At 42.1% G+C, this 19,251-nt stretch overlaps 1 protein-coding gene across 1 annotated transcript; it reads right to left on the reverse strand.

The window, feature by feature from the left end:
* Positions 1–8,608: 8,608 nt before the first annotated feature.
* Positions 8,609–17,315, reverse strand: LOC310866886 (uncharacterized protein). Its single transcript, XM_083776682.1, has 7 exons — positions 17,221–17,315; positions 12,998–16,109; positions 12,709–12,869; positions 12,399–12,619; positions 11,808–11,955; positions 11,273–11,379; positions 8,609–9,570 (listed from the first exon to the last, which is right to left on the reverse strand). The coding sequence occupies exons 2-7, from the start codon at positions 16,089–16,091 to the stop codon at positions 9,393–9,395; spliced, it is 3,909 nt and encodes a 1,302-aa protein (XP_083632808.1). The 5' UTR covers positions 16,092–16,109; positions 17,221–17,315; the 3' UTR covers positions 8,609–9,392.
* Between the last annotated feature and the right edge of the window lie 1,936 nt (positions 17,316–19,251).

Raw genomic sequence — 19,251 nt, forward strand, 5'->3', positions numbered from 1 at the left:
GCCGGCCGCCATGGTCGGTCTGACGGCTGGCGTGACAGAGACAGACAGACAGACAGACAGACGATCCACTTGATGAAAGTCGTTTGGAGCCAAAAAAATAAAGAAAGAATTGCTTTTCAACCTTTCAACTTTGTGTTCCGGTATAGCTCATCTGGTAGAGCTCTCGTCTTTGCACCACAAGTTCATGGGTTCGATCCCGGGGCACCGCCAACTCGCCAAGCGTATGAGGAGCACGTCGTGCGGGGAGTAACTTGGAGCTGATGGTAGGTGTGGGCCTAGGTGTAGGTGTGGGCCTCAGCAGTCCATCTCCCAGAAGTCTAGCACGTTGTAACGGGGACAGACTCCATCTCCCAGGGGTCTATAGTGCATTTTAACGGCGACAGACTCCATCTCCCAGGTGTCTAGTGCATTGTAACGGGGACAGACTCCATCTCCCCCAAAAATTAAATAACTAAATAAAATAAAATAAATTATTCAATCAAAGTAGTTTAGGTCCTGCACAGCAGCCTGTGATAATCACAAACCACATGACATCATGACTGGACAAAGTACTCGACATATGCAGTACTTAAGGGTACAGATACTCCTGGTCAAATGTACTCTACTACAAGTAAATGTAGCCCAATCACAGTGTTACTCAAGTAAGAGTTAAACAAAGACAGCATTTGCTTTTTAAATATATTAAGTGCATGCTTGCTTAGCATCACAAATACTTAAAGCAAGTACATTTCTTAATATCAATGAACTGCTGTCATGTTTTCACAATGATTTTGTAGGACTTTGTAACTCTTGTTTCAGAGAAACCACAACCTTATATACAATTTAAAGTCTGCAGAAACGCAGATTAAAAACCGAAAGGACTTAGGATGTGACAACGCAGACCGCTTAAAGTAGTGTCATTAATAGACTAACTCATTATTTTGCATACTAAGAAGTGTAAAAATAAGTAAGGCTCAGCGAGGTGTCCGAGTGCCATGCCGTATCCATGTATCCATGTAGGATCCATGATCCAAGCCAACCAAAAGTACTTTGTATCCTTCCTAGAAATGTAGTTGTACACAAGTAAAAGTAAAATATTTGTATTGTATATCCAAGTTACAAAAACATTAAAAAAATAAATCCTCAGATCCTCAGAATCTGTACTTGAGTACAGTGCTCAAGTACTCTGTTAATATGTCCACCTCTGTGCATAGAAGACATAATCTCTCTCTCTCTCTCTCTCTCTCTCTCTCTCTATCTCTCTCTCTCTCTCTCTCTCTCTCTCTCAGCAGCATAATCCCCAGCATTGTAGTAGAACGGTAAACTCCATTTAGTTTGGAGGCAGCGGCACAGTGTTGTCTTGTAGGTATCTCTCTCTCTCTCTCTCTCTCTCTCTCTCTCTCTCTCTCTCTCTCTCTCTGTGTCTCTCTCTCTCTCTCTCTCTCTCTCTCTCTCTCTCTCTCTCTCTCTCTGGGGTGTTGCCAGCTGAATGAGTTACTAATGAAGAAGCCTGCAGTTCAGCTTCACCTGTTCAACGATCCTCCTTCCGGGGGCGAGTCGCCTGCACTGCCAACCAGAGAGAGAGAGAGAGAGAAAATTAAACATTCACAGAAAACACCTCAGCTGAGATTATGGTTACAAGGCACTAACTTTGAAATGACAAAGGTCTGTTTTTTTCCACCGCTCTGTGAAAACAGAACACTTCAAGCTCTTTAGGCCAAAGTGTATTCATTACAAATATCTGGAACGCCCAGAAAGCTGCAGGTGTGCTTGAACTTTACAACAACTCTCAGTTCCCATTCAGATTCAGGACGGGAACCCCTTTTTGGTGTTTTTAAGCAGTATGTTATGCTTAATAAAGCGTGCTTCGAATTACCTCAAAGTGTGCTACGTACAAATTAACTTCCCTCTGCCTAATTGTATTGTTATTACCTGCCATGTTTTTGCGTTCATGCTCAGCAAAGAACATGAAAATCCCAAGAAGGGTACAGTTAAGCATTGACCGCGCTTAACTTTCACTGCGCCTTTCTGTTGCTTCCTCCTTGGTGGGGTTTAGTACAGCTAGTGGTTCCCAAAGGGGGGTCCGGAGACCCCCAGGGGTCCTTGAGGGAGTTCCAGGGGGTCCCCAGCTAAATGAGATGGAACCCAATACTCGACAAAAACCCGATAACAAGCTTATCGAGTACCCTGTATCAATAAGCTTTAGGCTTATCAAGCCTGTTATCGAGCATATAACGGTCCGCGGCGTCGTGATAAAACAATCAAGACAAGAGGCGATCAAGAAATAAATCTAATCATCCATGCTGGCACAAACATGTCGGTCTAAAAGTACTGTATTTGAAGGCCCTAGTAAAATATATTGGTTCTGTTTTCGAAAATCCTCGATAGTGGGCTCGATAAGAACCCGGCTCTGTAAGCCTGATCGATAAGGTGCTCGTTATCAATAAAAATCATAACGAGCTTCATCCCTGTACTCTCTATCCAAATGACACAGCGCAGTCAAAGAGCCATTGTTGGGACTTCCTCAAAAGGCCAGGGGAGCGGATGACCCCCCTCTGCCCCCCCCCCCCCCCCCCCCCGCAGACAGGCAGACGTTTGTCCACTGTGACTCGGCTGGTACTGAGCAGCAGCGGTGGAGAACAAAAAAAGTACTCCGATTTTGTGTTACTTAAGTAACAGTATACTGCAATACGGAATCGATACTCTGACACAAAGTATAAAAGTCCAATATTCAAGATGTACTTGAGTAAAAGTACAAATGGCGTCAAAATGTACTTAATGAAGAATACCGTCCCATTGTCCCCAAGTCTTCACATTTTTAAACATCGTTTGGAAATGGCAGATGTGTCACGAGGCCTAGCCCAGTCATAAAAGCACTACATGCACACACACACACACACACAGTCCCCTGTTGTTCTTTCTTACTGATTGACAGCACGGCGACAGCGTGACAAGCGAGCACCAGGAAAAAAAACATCCAACAACGTGACAAAGCACAAAACAAAAACGGAGGAAAAAACAGCAGCGCGCTCAGAGCCAAACAAAAGATAAAAGAATGTTGTGGCCGTGAATCGTCCTACTGTAACTAAAAATCACACCCGTGTGAACTGAGTAGTGCAACTCCCCCCCCCCCCCCCCCCCCCCCCCTCGTCTCTCTCTCTCTCATTAGCAGGCAACAGTGCAGCACTAATACTATCTCTCTCTCTCTGTTTCTGGCACAACAGCGCTCCTACTGGTACTCATAGTCATATACTGGTGCTCATGGCCACATAGGTGAACACGGACATTGCTGTTCCTTGGAGTGGTTGCACCACTCAAAAATACACGCACATGATCACAATGCATGCCGGCTGGCTCACTGGTCGTTCACTTCCTTGCAACCTCATAACTCAATTTTTTTGGTTTATTTTTGGCATACATCGGTGCTATTGAACACCCTTTACGTCTGTGTGTTGTTTTCGAAAATATTGAACCAATGGAAAGCAGTAAAAAGTGCTCTTAACTCCATTGGACCCTCAACATGTCTGCGCAAGCAACTAACTCCACCACCTCTCCCCCTCTCATGGAAGTAATAATAAAGTTACAACACCAACTTTGATGAGGCTGTATTGCTTTGTTTAAAAAATATGAGGTTTTCTTAATTTCCTGAAAAATGAACATTTTGGAATTTACGAGGTTTCCTCCCGACAACAGAGATATACTGTCTTATCAAACATAGCAGTAAATAGAGATGATGTGGTAAATGTATGGTTTTGTAATAACAATCTACAAAGTAACTAGTAACTGATGTTCTCAAATATATGTAGTGTACAGTAAAAAGTACAATATTTGCCTTTGAGATGCAGTAGAAGTAAAAGTATTGAAAATTGGAAAGTACAAATACCTCAGAATAGCACTTAAGTGCAGTACTTTCCACCACCGCTAATATACATACTTATTATACATACTAATACTAATATACATACTTAATATACATATAATACTAATATACATACTAAAACCAGTGGATATTAAATGTGAAGCGTCTTACCTGTGAGCAGCGCCTGGTGTCCACAGGTGTTGAAGTGATGTCATCATCGATAAACGACGTGTTTAACGATGCACCTTGACGAGTTCCAGAGGGGGCGGGGCACTACCACCATGCTTCCTCGTTCTCTGCCAAAATAATGATGCCCCATCTGTCCTGGTGAATGTCTCTCTCTCGCTCCCTCTTTCTCTCTCTCCCTCTTTCTCTCTCTCTCTCTCTCTCTCTCTCTCTCTCTCTCTCTCTCTCTCTCTCTCTCTCTCACACACTCTGTCTGTCTCTCAATTTCAATACAAATTCCAGGGAGCTTTATTGGCATAACATTGCCAAAGCAAAAGTGGAACCAAAACAATTGAGATAATACAAAATAAAAATATTGAATTCAAATAGGAATATAATATAAAGGTGTAAACAGAGCTGTGTTTACATTGACACTTTGAGGGAATAAGCCTATCCTAAAAATATTATTTAAAAAAAACATTTCGCTTTTTCTGTCAGAGATATAGTTATACATCCATATTGGAGAGGTTAACTTGACTAAAGTTGACAGCAGTCAGTCAGTGTTTCAATGTCACTCATTGTGTTACTCTATATACACCTCCCCACCACATGTCTCTCTAATCCAAGCATTACTACTACTCTCATTTATATTACATACTGTACATACAGACAGAATTACACATGCAACATTGGTACACACACCTGTTGGCTTTATCCTTCCTTCTCTCGTCTCTTTCTCTGTGAGTGCAATGCCATCCGGCTCTTTGCGACCAGCAGCTCTCTCTCTCTCTCTCTCTCTCTCTCTCTCTCTCTCTGTCTCTCTCTCTCTCTCTCTCTCTCTCTCTCTCTCTCTCTCTCTCTCTCTCTCTGTCTCTCTCTGTGTGTGTGTGTGTGTCAGGCCGGATTACACTCTCCATGGCCTTCCAGCTGTAGATTAATAAGGTGTAATAGCCTTTACTCGAACACGCTATAAGCCTGTGATTAGTGGGTGAGCATGCATGCATGCCAGCCAGTCATGCATGCATGCACCTTACTGGCAGTCTCGCCAGATATTGTGGAAGGAGCAAGCATGCAACACAATCCCTCCCAGCCGTCAAGAGGGAATCATGGCGCCAGAACTAGAAATGCTCTGTCGAGCTGCCAACTTGCGCAGTGCGCACAAGTATAGGCCATGTATGGCCTACTTGTGCGCAAGCAGAGCGCGCCGGGGGTGCGCTCACCACTGCTGGTACGACTGCTGCTTTGAGTCCTACAGCTCTCTGCTGTCTGTCTGAGTACGACTGCTGCTCTGGGTCCTAAAGCTCTCTGCTGATTTCTGGGTACGACTGCTGCTCTGAGTCCTAGAGCTCTCTGTCTGGGTACGACTGCTGCTCTGAGCCCTAGAGCTCTCTGTCTGGGTACGACTGCTGCTCTGAGCCCTAGAGCTCTCTGTCTGGGTACGACTGCTGCTCTGAGTCCTAGAGCTCTCTGCTGTCTGTCTGGGTACGACTGCTGCTCTGAGTCCTAAAGCTCTCTGCTGTCTGTCTGGGTACGACTGCTGCTCTGAGCTCTCTGCTGTCTGTCTAGGTTTGAAACACAGCAGTGGTCAGCGGTCCCTCATTGCCCGGTGGAGTACACCGACATACACACAGACCCAGCCGATACAGTACATACCCCCTATTGACCTTGTACCAATTTATGAAACTTACTTCAGTTACGTCATCGAGAACAGTGGTTTCTCATTGGCTGGTGGGAATGTACCGACATAACGTACATACCCGGCCGATCGCTGTTCTTGGTCCCTGATTGGCCGAGCGACGCCACCGACATACAGTACATACTGTACGCAGCCGATTACAGTATGTGCGCGCTCTGCTCGCGCACGTAAAAATGTGTGTGTAACCAAAGAAGAATAAACACCTGTCTAACTAGGACGTGAACTTTAAATGGGACAATCTGCATAATTGAGTGATGAGTCATACATTTGGTACTAATATGCCTATAATATCTCACAGCCCTTCCCTGCCCCGCCCCCTTCCCACGCCCCCTTTCTACGCCCCTCCATAGACATTACATGTTAAAAGACCTACATTCAGAAGCCATAAACAACGCTTTTTCTGAAGGTAAACTTTTTGTTTGTTTTAGCTGTCTTTACCATCTTGTTTTCTTCATAATAATGTTGGTCATTTACATTTTAACATTTGGAAACGGCCTTAAATGGCGCAGAGAAAGCAGGTAAGGATGTAGCTGTGGTCCATAGCCTTACTCATGGACCTTACTTCATATTAGTATGAGAAATCAAGATGTTAAGACCGCAAATAGAATAAATCCCACGAGAGAGAGACAGAGAGAGACAGACACAGACAGACACTGACTGACTGACTGACTGACTGACTGACTGACTGACTGACACTGGTCATGAAGTTCCTTCATTCATTTCAACTGCTCATTATGTCATGTCTCTGTGTCCTGCTGCATCCTCCTCTGTTCTTGTCTGCACAACATCTAAACACCAGTGGAGAAACTCACAGAAGCTCAACAACAATGCTGTGGTTTCACTGTATACTTTGTTTTAAAGCAGACGGCTCAGATATAATAATAATGTATGTTTTAATAATTCTACTATTAGTAGCAGCAGGGATACCAGGAGAGTTCAGTTATTTAAAATAACTGAACTCTCCTGGTATCCCTGCTGCTTTGGCACTTCATTTTTTCCTTCAACAGAATAACAGATGCTAGTTTACTATGCAGATTACACAATAATCTAATTGTTTCTCGACCACAAATGTACAGAAAGGTACTTAGATATCAGGTCGTTATAGATAAACACTAGGTTCCTTCTTTAGCTGCTATCCTATAGTTTATTTGAGGCACTATATTGTTCTCTGCATTCTATTTACCACTAGTACGTTACTATATTTACCTTGTTTATTGACTACAGTTCATGTTCACTTATTCTGATTTATCACTTCCAATTGTCTGCTATATTATAGCAGACAATAGCATGGTATATTTAACCATATTATGGTTAAATTGTAATTGAATTGGACATTGTTCTTAAAACATGAAATAGTTTCCATAATAACCAACAACATAATACTGACTGATGGAAGTGACTTTCTTTTCAGTAAAAATGCATAAAGCTCAGATGATCTGATGTTATTTACTATTAATAGAAGACAAAACATCCACTGGAACAAAATCAGTGATGTTCTCTTTTCTATTTCTGGGTTCAAATCCTTCTACATAATGTTGAGCATGTAGACATGTGAGCCAGTAGATGGTGCTACAGGCCACACTGAGGAAATAGACAATCTGCAATGTTTTATTATGACTTCCCATAATCACTGGTGGAAGGTAACTAAGAACATTTACTCAACTACTGTACTTAAGTATCTTTCTGATTAATTGAAAATGGAGGACCCTGTTGTAAACAAGTCAGAGCAGTTCTTGTATTGACTTGTTTTCGTTTGAAAGCTTGTACCCATTCTACAAAAGAATAGTTCTCAACAGGCCCAGAAATTAAGGCCCGGCCCTATACCTGGGCCCTCATCAAACCCTGTACAGTCAAGAGAATGTCCCCACTACCACCCTTAGATCTCCATTTATGGAGCTGACCTGTTCTGACATTCCATATGTTGATCTGACATCAAACCCTGTACACTCAAGACGTGCTCCTTATATGGCCAGTACAGAATTCATTCCATGTTGATCTGACCCCCCCATTCCAAAACGCCAGCGCTCGCCCACCAGTCTGCCGTCAACGAGGCGGATGCGTGCATGCGACCTCGCCCTTCTCGTCCCCAGGCGTCTTACTGGTAGATATGTTACTGTATGTTCACTATTTATTTCATTTTATTTAGTTTTTAATAATGATAAAAAGTAAATGTTGGACATAGCAGGTTTCCACCAGACAGCGTTCATGTTCAATGTAGAGCATAATGACACGGTGTTAACAAACTGTGGGTCGGGACCCATTTGTGGGTCACAGACACATTTCTATGGGTCACACGACTAGAGTAAAAAAACTTTTTTTTTCCTACATTTAAATAAAAAAAAAAAATATATATATAAAAATAAAAAAAAAGGCCCAGGCCGTAGCGTAACGGTCTGGGCACCGGACTGGTGATCCAGTCGCGGTGTGCCGCGGGTTCGACTCCCGGACCCGACACGGCCTTTACCGCATGTCATCCCCCCATCTCTCTCCCGTTTCCTGTCAGCCTACTTTCTATCCCTTAAAAAATCAATAAAGGCGTAAGCCACAAAAAAATATCTTTAAAAAAAAAAAAAAAAAAAAAAAAAAAGCAATATACATTTTAAAACAAACTAACATACACATCTAATAAATTCCATAAATAAATAAAAATAAAAATAATTAAGACGTAGTGAAAATGGCTGAGCTACAAGCGTGCAACGCTGCACAAAGCAACGCGTTGCACGCCTGTAGATCTGCTATTTTCACTAGTACGGGTCCCGGACAAACACTTTAGGGTCTCAACCTGTGAACCTCTGATCTGCATGACAGAGAGTTATCTGTACACAACGTTGGTTATATTTCATATCATTCTGCTCTGCATGACAGACAGTGAAGACAGAGAGATATCTCCTTATTTAGATTGTATATCATTCTTTATTTAACACAGTGCTGTACATACAGTAAATGTGCTTCTAAGATTAGCCTATATAAAAACAACACATTTCATTAAGGCACAAAATTGTACAGAAATTATGTTTTGGCATAATTTGGCGTCTATACGTTTTCTCTCGTATGCTATTGGTCAATATAACCAGTTATAACCCTTTTTTTGGGGGCAATACAAAAATAAAGTCTCAGTTCAATGTCAATCAATGTTGTACAAATTAAATCAATAGATTGTATTGAATTAAATCAATCTCTTTATCTGTAAACAATCATATATGAATTTAGCAGCTTTGTCATACAATTATCTATGTAACGGGTGACGGGTCCAGGGGTGCCCACACCCTTTTGACTTGAGATTTACTTTTAAAATGACCCGTCCAGCTCTTCAAGATCTACCCACCAAAAAAAAAAAGTATATTATCCCATTGCTAAAAAAGATATATATTAAAAATATACCTGACGGAAATATACCTTAATAACAGAGCTGGTGTTACACTGAATAATGCATTTTATTAACTGTACAATAATGTGAAGACATTGAGGGCTGGATATGAACCTAGTAGACCCAAGGCAGAGTACTTATGAATAGTCTGTGTGGAGGCAAGTGGAGTGCTGGTAAGCTCCATCCTAGAAAATACACCATGTCCAGCATATTCTGATTCTGGTTTAGTGGGATGAGGAGTTTTGTGATTTTTCTTATACATTTCGGGGAATGTTATGTGTTCTACCTGCAACAATCGCGATCTACCTTTTGGTCAACCCGTTAAGTTACGACAGGGAGAGTTTGCCCAGGGTGTCGTCCAGGCTGTGGTTTGTGGACTTTGCTGGATAGAAGTCTTCCAGGGTGATCCGTGTGTTCCAGCCTTGGTTCAGAGTGAACTTGTAGACACTTACGATGAGAGCAGGAAACATCTCCATCAGGTCAATGTCAGCAGCAGCCTCAGCACTGTAAACACACACACACACGTCATGACCTGAAGGCGGACCGCATGTAGTTCAGACAGGGAATTAGTCTGCTCCTGTGCTTGCGGTTATGGTTAGGTTAGAAGATGAGGTGGGTTGTCATTTGTCGGACCAATGACAACAAAATTCAATATCATCACAGGAAGAACTTGAACTGCACTCTGTCGAGTGCCTACTTGCTGGTTGCACACTAGTAGGCCATAAATGGCCTACTAGTGCTCAAGCAGAGCGTGCAAGTACTGTAGACCGCTACAAACTTTCAAATCTCAGCCTCTCTGTGAAAGAACGTTTGCGATATTGAATTATTAGGTTTAGCTATTTGCTACGTACCTTGCTTTTGGAGGAAAATAAGTAGTATTTTGATATGGTAATGATTACTTATGCCTGTTACGGCAGTGTTGTCAGATTACATACATTTATGTATACATAAATGTATGTATGTATACATGTATACATTACATAATGTATACATTACCTTTAGTCCACCCGACAATGAAACATGTTATCTTTACGTCACCATTGATAACCAATTATACCCTGGCATTGGTACATATATTCATCACGTCATGGGACATAAGCTTCGTAGCATGACGGAAAACATACCTGCACGGTCTGCTTCCGTATGTCCCGTGCCAGCATATGACGATTATCATAAGGGACATTGGTATATATCTTCATCACGTCATGGGACACACGCTTCGTCACATGCGGGACCCCTACCTGCACGGTCTGCTTCCATGTGTCCCGTGCCAGCGTGTGACGTCATATCATGTGCTGCTAAGGGACATACGTATCGCAGCACCTGACTGATAACATTACTTGCACGCTCTGCTTGCGTAAGTGATGAACACTGTAGGCCTACCGTATGTACAGGAGAGTACACTGACTTTAGTGACTTCTGTCTACTCTACTGTAACTGCTGCTTTCTAGAGCACAGAACACACTCAGATCTGTCTGACTGGATCCACACCCAGAGAAGTGATCACACTTTAGGTAATACAAAATTACAAATGGAAAATGGAATTTGACTTAAAGAACCATTTTTGTAACTATACCTTTCAAGACGGGAGCCCATATTTAGGGTTGCTGTTTCTATGTACACTTACAGTATTTGACAACATTTCTTTTTTTATAATTGTTGAATAAATATTTGAACATTTTCAGAAAACTTCAGGATTCAGGTCAGGATTTAGAAGATGTTTTTAGAAGCGGCCTCAGGTCTAAATGGGTTAAAGGATAATTCCATAGTAGAAGGCTTTCTTACCTTTATTTGTAGTTGTTACGTCCCCACCAAAGAGGTCCATGTGTTGTTTTGTGCAAAAGCGCATTATTGGCTATTTCCCCTACCATAAGCCCTCAATGAATTGCATTGAATTGAGGTGTTGCGCTAATTCGCTTATTTCCATGGCACAAATATATATATTTTTTTATATATCCTCTCTTCCTAATGTAAATAGTATCCCAAGCGGCGCACTTTACTACTTATTTAGATGGAAATAAGCTAATTAGCACAAAAACCTAACCCCCATTGAGGACTTATGGTAGGGGAAATAGCCAATAATGCGCTTTTGCACAAAATAACACCTGGACCTTGGTGGGGATGTAACAGCTACAAATAAAGCCTTCTAGTAAAAAGATTTTTAGCTGCACCACTTTGTGTTCTGTTGTGATCAAATTCAACATACTGGTGCTGGTGGAGATTGCGTATGAAGCGCAGCAGTCCAAACACATCATCATGGTAGGGAAACCTCTTCCTCCTGTTGTCCATCTCCTCATACACCACCTGTGGCAACTGGAAGAACACACAAATGGACCTGTTGTCTAATAAACACACACATATACACACCTGAACCCTACATGATTTAGTCTCTAATGGACACACCTGAACCCTACATGATTTAGTCTAATAGACTACAGTATACATATGATTTAGTCTGAAAACACACCTCTTCAGACCGTAGCACTTGCCCTAGCCTAGAACAACTTTGAACAACTTCAGTGATGCTTGCGGAACTCGACTACGTCTCATTCCTGACCGCATCACTATCGTGGCAATAATCACGTTAAACCACACCCTCTCGTGTAAAATTGCTTAAGTATGTCGCTCTGGGTTAAGAGCATCTGATAAATGCCTAAATTGTAATGGACATATAATGTGTATTTTATACAGATTTAGTCTAATGGACATATGTGTGTATATTATACACATGATTTAGTCACCTTGTGTTTCATGGTGTGTTTCCATGTGCTGAACAGTCCATCCTCAGCACACTGGTTCCACACAGCCATGACGTTGTGGCGCTCAGGGTTTTCATAGTGCTTGTCGATTTCCTTCTCATTCGCAACCTTTTGCAGGAAATCAATTCTCCTGGAAGAATTTACAAAACAAACATATTGAGAAAAATAAATCAAAAGGTTTACTTTAAAACTGGCATCCATGTTTTGGGCATGATATACATTATGGGCAGGATATGTAAGAAAACATCAAACAAAAACAACCACGAAAACATCATGTTGGTAGAAAACGTACTGTTGGATCAAAACGTTTACTTTAAAACCATGTTTGGGGCATGATATTATTGGCAGAAAAAAATAATCAATAGCCAAATTAGCTGATCTACAAGCTCCAAACGTGTTGTGACCCGTTGTGAGCTTGTATATGTGCTATTTATTTAATAGAGCTTAAGATAATAAAATGAGCTGTGGTTGTGATTATGCCATGTGATTATGCCATGATATGTATTGATTAAAGCTACTACTACTACTACTACTACTATTACTGTATGTGTAATGTGTACTTATTTCTAGTACGTTTTGTTTGTCCAGAAGTAGGGATGAGCCAAGCATTCCTCCACTCTAGGTCTTTTCTTTGGGTCTTCATGGATCATCCTCTCGATGAGATCCTTGGCATCCACATCCTGAACGTGATCCAGGTTGTAGATTCCATCATAGATGTTGGTTTCACATCTAAAGTCATCACCGAAGGGATGGTGTCCTCCGGATAGGATGTAATACATCAACATCCCAGCCACCTGACAAAAGGAGCATGGAAATGAATTGCATCATTTATATTGTTCTCATTTATTTAATTGTTCTCAGTCAGATTTTCCTTTTTATTAACCTGGATATCAGCACTTCTTTTAGCAACATCACTGTGAGCAGGTATCGTCTCCTTTGCCTTCCAGCATCTCGTTCCTGCATTGATTGTGTGGAGGGTTGTCCGTCCCTCCTGCAATCGTCGGCTTATTCCAAAATCTGCTAATCTTGCTTTATTTTTAACATCTATAAAGCAAATTGGGTAGATCAATACAAAAAACAGTGTTTACTATTGATGGAAATTACATGAATTGTATGTTGTTTCATTCTCTGAAACTGTATAGGCTATGCTCTTAATCTATTCTGTATCTTACCAATCAAGACATTCTGGGGCTTGATATCCCGGTGGAGAATTCGATACTCACAATGAAGAACATTTAAGCTATTGAGAACCTGCTTTGCAAGACCCTTCATTTCACCAAGGCTGTCTTCAGTGAAGTTACATTTAATGTATTCTTCCAGTGTGTATTCACATAACTGAAGAGCAAGGTATCCAAAGTACTCATCCTCTGCAAAGTCGACATATCGTACAATCGAAGGATCATCAAAAATACGTAAAAGTCTTTCCTCATTCTTTAGCACACCGCAGTTGGATATGGGCATTCTCTTAACTGCAACTTCAGTGCCGTCATTTCTTAACCCCAAGAAGACCTCAGTTCCATCACTTCCCTTTGCAATGCGGAATTCATTATCTTTCCCCAACACAAGACTTCCAACTTTGATCACTTTACTTTCATCTATGTCTGCAAAGCATGCAAGCTTCTCTAACTGTTGTTTCCATCTTTGACTGATTGGGTGCCATTTCTGTGGTTTTGATGACACACTGGCTACGGGGTGGATAGGTTGTGGTTTTGGTGACACACTGGCTACGGGGTGGATAGGTTGTGGTGTTGGTGACACACTGGCTACGGGGTGGATAGGTTGTGGTTGTGGTGACACACTGGCTACGGGGTGGATAGGTTGTGGTGTTGGTGACACACTGGCTACGGGGTGGATAGGTTGTGGTGTTGGTAACACACTGTCTACGGGGTGGATAGGTTGTGGTGTTGGTAACACACTGTCTACGGGGTGGATAGGTTGTGGCTGTGGTGACACACTGGCTACGGGGTGGATAGGTTGTGGTTGTGGTGACACACTGGCTACGGGGTGGATAGGTGAACTTTCAGTCAGACCAGATTTCTCAACAGGAACCGTTGTTGGCTTATCTTCAGTGAAGTTAAATTTGATGTATCCTTCCAGTGTGTATTCACATAACTCAAGAGCAAGGTATCCAAAGTCCTCATCCTCTGCAAAGTCGACAAATCCTTCCTCATTCTTCAGCACACCGCAGTTGGATATGGGCATTCTCTTAACTGCAACTTCAGTGCCGTCATTTCGTAACCCCAAGAAGACCTCAGTTCCATCACTTCCCTTTGCAATGCGGAATTCATTATCTTTCACAAACACAAGACTTCCAACTTTGATCACTTTACTTTCATCTATTTCTGCAAGCTTCTCTAACTGTTGCTTCCATCTTTGACTGATTGGGTGCCATTTCCGTAGTTTTGATGACACACTGGCTACGGGGTCGATAGGTTGTGGTTGTGGTGACACACTGGCTACGGGGTGGATAGGTTGTGGTGTTGGTGACACACTGGCTACGGGGTGGATAGGTTGTGGTGTTGGTGACACACTGGCTACGGGGTGGATAGGTTGTGGTTGTGGTGACACACTGGCTACGGGGTGGATAGGTTGTGGTGTTGGTGACACACTGGCTACGGGGTGGATAGGTTGTGGTTGTGGTGACACACTGGCTACGGGGTGGATAGGTTGTGGTTGTGGTGACACACTGGCTACGTGGTGGATAGGTTGTGGTGACACACTGGCTACGGGGTGGATAGGTTGTGGTTTTGGTGACACACTGGCTACGGGGTGGATAGGTTGTGGTTGTGGTGACACACTGGCTACGGGGTGGATAGGTTGCACATGTGAACTTTCAGTCAGACCAGATTCCTCAACAGGAACCGTTGTTGGCTTATCTGCATCAGCATGAACTTCATCTTTCAGCTCCTCTTGCTTCATTTTTTTTATCCTTCTCTTTTTGGTTCCTGACAGCTCTATGTTGGCAGTTGTGGAAACATCACGCTCTGAGCTTGCCTTGTTTAGGCACTTGTGCAGTTCTGTTAGCTCTTCTTTCAGTTTGTCATCGATGGGCAATTCTGCATAATATGCAATTATATCCTCAGGCACATGATCTATTCCCACTGATGCAAAGATGTCAGTGGCATGTTCACATGGAAGCAGGTTTGCCAGTATGCCATATGTTTTCAATCTCATGCCAGCGGGGTGCTCTTTCTTTACAAAAGGAACAATCGTTGTGACCAATGTAACCATGAGGTTCTGATTCCAGTCATCTTTAACTATAGGTATCAAATATAGTAGCCTCAGAACAGAATTATGTAGTTCAGGATATGGAGTGCTTGTGGAAAGGAGTTTCAGCAGCTTGGGGATCATAGACAGTGATACCTTACTGGGTATCTCTTTCATTGTGCAGATAACTAGAGATACATTTGAAACAAGTAGGTGTACAAGCTCTATGGGTACGACCATTGAAAGAATCTTCTGCATTCTGCAGTCTGCATTCTCAATGTAGAGGTTCATCTTATCATTGTCCTTCAACCACTTAATACTTCTCTGATGATACTCTCCTCCTAGTGGTCTAAGAGGAATTAACATGTCAATGGCGGTCAGATGGGACTGAGGATTCTCCTCCAGCATGTAACGATCAAACATGCTGAAAACTTCTGTTGGTGTTTTCTGTTGCACAGCAATATCCAGATCTATAAAAAGTTTTATTTTAGAATAATAGTCACCGTCGCTCAATGAAAGCTCATGCATCATGTCAGATATTTTTAAATTAAAAAAACCATGAGCAGGATGTTTAGCCGAGATTTGTGTTATAATCCCTCCAGCTTTGACTAGGACTTTCACAATATCACCTCTCTTACTGATGGCAGCAACCTGAACTGGTGTCATAGCGCGGGGAACATTTGCAATGAGATTTGGATGTGCTCCTGCTTTAATCAGTTTGTGCACAAAATCAAGTGGTGTTTTGTAATAAGAGGCATACTGCAGAGGGGTCCAGTTTTTCGTGGATAACTGATCTGGGTTTGCACGCTCTTTCAGAAGGAATGCAAAAATGTCCTCCTTGTGAAATGCCACAGCAGCACTTAAGGGACATATATGACTGTTGAGCTCTTTGCATGGGTAAAGGCCATTGATGTCTTTGCCTCGGATTGATTTCTTGAACTTCTTTAGGTCGCCACTCATAATGAGCTGTATTATGGGATGTGTTTCTGTTGGGGCAGATGTGGTCCCTGGTGGAACCTCTCGGAGATCATTGTTCATGCTCTGTGCTACCGGATCCATTTCTTTGCTTCAGAATAGCTGTGGGTTGACGAAGAAAAAAGTGTTCAATACATTTATTCAAACATGTATTATGTATTTAACTGAAGAAAGGTTCAGTTTTAGAAATGTAAGGTTGTTGTGTAATCATTGGTTGAAAGTAAGTACATTTACTCAAGTACTGAATACCATTTTGAGGCACTTCAATACTTTATACTTCTACTCCACTACATCAGAGGCAAATGTATTTACTGAGTTACTTATAGAGTTCACATTGCGAGCTTGTAGATCGGCTATGTTTGAAAGATTCTGCGGAATGAGTCGGCTACTTTTACTTTTGATATGTTAAGTACATTTTGATGACAATACATCTGTACTTTTGCTTGAATAAAAATGGCAATACATGACTTATTACTTTCTTAGTAAGTATTTCTTCATTGTAGTAGATACATGAAAAAACCTTTCCACCCTGTGTGTAATTGTTAAGGTTTAGGGCCGAAGGTCGCAGTTAACTATGAAACCTTGTGCTTTTTGTCACGTCACGTCACGTCACTCACAATCCCCATACATTGTTGTCACTCATTTTGTCACGTCACTCACACACATTTAAACTCAGACGGGCCTGCCCCAAAGTTATTTGTGCAGCCGCAGGTATATGGCAACAGGCCCTATACCTGGGCCCTCATCAAACCCTGTACACTCAATACACTGCCACCCTTAGATCTCCATATATGGAGCTGACCTGTTCTGACATTCCATATGTTGATCTGACCTAATCAAACCCTGTACACTCAAGACACGCTCCATATATGGATAATATGGCCAGTACACACGACCTCACCCTTTAGGGCAAGGTCGCTTCTCGCCCCCAGGCGTCTTACTGCAGGTCTTTTGAAGTACTTGAAATTAAAATATGTACCAGACCTGTCGTAGTCACTCAAACCAACAGTACAGAGATATACAGTACAAAACAAATACTGTTCTTGTTCTGATGGTAGGAAGGAAGGGGTTAAGTAAGGACGAGTGGAAACATGATTTCACAAATCAGCTCATACCATACAGTATCTGAGACATGAACATTTTTGCAAAACATATGTTCATAATAAACAGTCAAACCAACAGCTTTAAGAATAAGGTGGTACATTTAACTTACAGTTTCTGGGTATAATCTTGACAACACGACTCTTTCAAATCCACATGAATCAGATCTGACTGTTGACTCACAACTTCATGAAAACAATGTTACTTCCTCTTCCTTCCTTCTCTCTCTCTCTCTCTCTCTCTCTCTCTCTCTCTCTCTCTCTCTCTCTCTCTCTCTCTCTCTCTCTCTCTCTCTCTCCCCTCTCCCTCTCTCTTCTCTTCTAACTTTCACTATCCAGTAAACTAAGCTTGAATTCCCATGAAATAGAACGTATGAAAATTGTGTGTGTGTGTGTGTGTGTGTGTGTGTGTGTGCTTGTGCGCGGGTTGAAAGCGGCCAATCAGAGGCTGTCATGTGCCCTGACACGTGACACCATCCAGATGTGAACATAGGTTGAGCATTGCACACACACACACACACACACACACACACACACACACACAGCATGCTGGAACTCAACAGTCTCTCTGCTTCTCTTCTCTCACTCTCCAGACAAGCTTAAAGAAAACACAACATCCTGCTACGGATTTATAGTCTTCAGTTCCACAAGTGATGTCTGATGAAGACCTGAACGCTGGAATTGTGAATTGATTTGTTATAGAGCTACAATATCCAGAGTGTGGATATTTTAACTTGTCATTGTTCTTTGCATTGTTGTCCAGCACCTGGACGGCAGTGGCTCAGCGGTAGAGGTTCAAGGTTCAAGTTTATTTAGGGTGCGTTCGGAAATGCGCACCGGGAATGTGGTCAGTTTGTTTAGTGTGGTGGGCGGTGACGTCACAGAGTGTGTTCAGTGTGCCTTATGTACGATCGACAGCTGTGGTCGTTTGTAAATAATTCACACCGGACGACCCCAGCTTCAGGGTAGGGTCCCTCAGTGCGGGCACTTGCCACACCCGGTGCGCAGTGCACTGGATTTCCGCACGACAACGCACCAAGTGCACAGAATAACGAACGACAAGAGAGCACACCAGAGCGTTCAGGGCGCATTTCCGAATGTCCAATGTCCCCGAAGGGCAAATTGACAGTACATCAAACAATGAAACAACAAATACAACAAACAGTACACATAACAGATACCAAAAGTACAGTAAAATGCACATTAACCATTAAAGTGCAAGCGTTAAAGTGCTATGCAAAAAGTGTACGTTGGCCATAGGAAGTGCATGTGAATACGCACGAGACCAATAAAGTGCTCATTGGCCACTTGGATCACGCATCCAGGTCTTAAGTTAAGTAATAAGACCTGGTATACTTAAGACACGCAAAATACAGCCCATAGTGTTATATAATGTTATTATAGTGTATAGTGTTATATAGTGTTATCTACTCTATAGACTATAGAGCAGTCCCTCCCCCTTTCAGAACAACGAACGGCCCAGGAAATGAAAACGCAATGCATTTCCCCATAGGCAGTTTTTATTTAATTTATTTAAAGACCTTTTAAAGCGTCGTACGAAGCCAACTCTTGTCGTGACAAATCATGACAACACACACAATATTTCGGGCCAAACAAAGAATTAGAAAGTAGAAAAAAACGGCAGGTTACAACACTTTTATTGTTGTTTTTCTTCTTTGTAATTATTTGTTTGGTCCAAAATATTGTGTGTGATGTCATGATTTGTCACGACAAGAGTTGGCTTCGTACGACGCTTAAAAGATCTTTAAATAAATTAAATAAAAACTGCCTATGGGGAAATGCATTGCGTTTTCATTTCCTGGGCCGTTCGTTGTTCTGAAAGGGGGAGGGACTGCGCCGCTCTATAGACTATAATCTAGACTATGTCCGTTTCTAGTGAAAATGTAATTCAGTAGCAGTAACATTAGCGTTTTCTCTCAGTCAGTTGAGTCTAAATATCCATATGAATGAAACAGCCGGGATGACTTTGTTTAATTTTTCAAACACAGTTCTTATGAGGCGATCTAAAATCCCCCTATGGGGATTATACAATGCAAATAAAAAGTACATGAACCCGTGGATTTGCGCCCTCTACCGATATTGACGTCAGACTTCGGTGCTCTATATGCACAAAAAAATGACAT

This window comes from Protomyctophum parallelum (genome assembly GCF_964188405.1).
Source record: "Protomyctophum parallelum genome assembly, chromosome: 11".
Classification (NCBI taxonomy): Eukaryota; Metazoa; Chordata; class Actinopteri; order Myctophiformes; family Myctophidae; genus Protomyctophum; species Protomyctophum parallelum.

Coding starts and splice junctions, on each gene's coding strand:
- LOC310866886 (XM_083776682.1), bottom strand. CDS start 16,091: ATGGATCCGGTAGCACAGAGCATGAACAATGATCTCCGAGAGGTTCCA. Junction 12,870..12,997: donor GCCCCAGAATGTCTTGATTG/GTAAGATACAGA, acceptor TTTGCTTTATAG/ATGTTAAAAATAAAGCAAGA. Junction 11,956..12,398: donor TACTTCTGGACAAACAAAAC/GTACTAGAAATA, acceptor AAATTCTTCCAG/GAGAATTGATTTCCTGCAAA.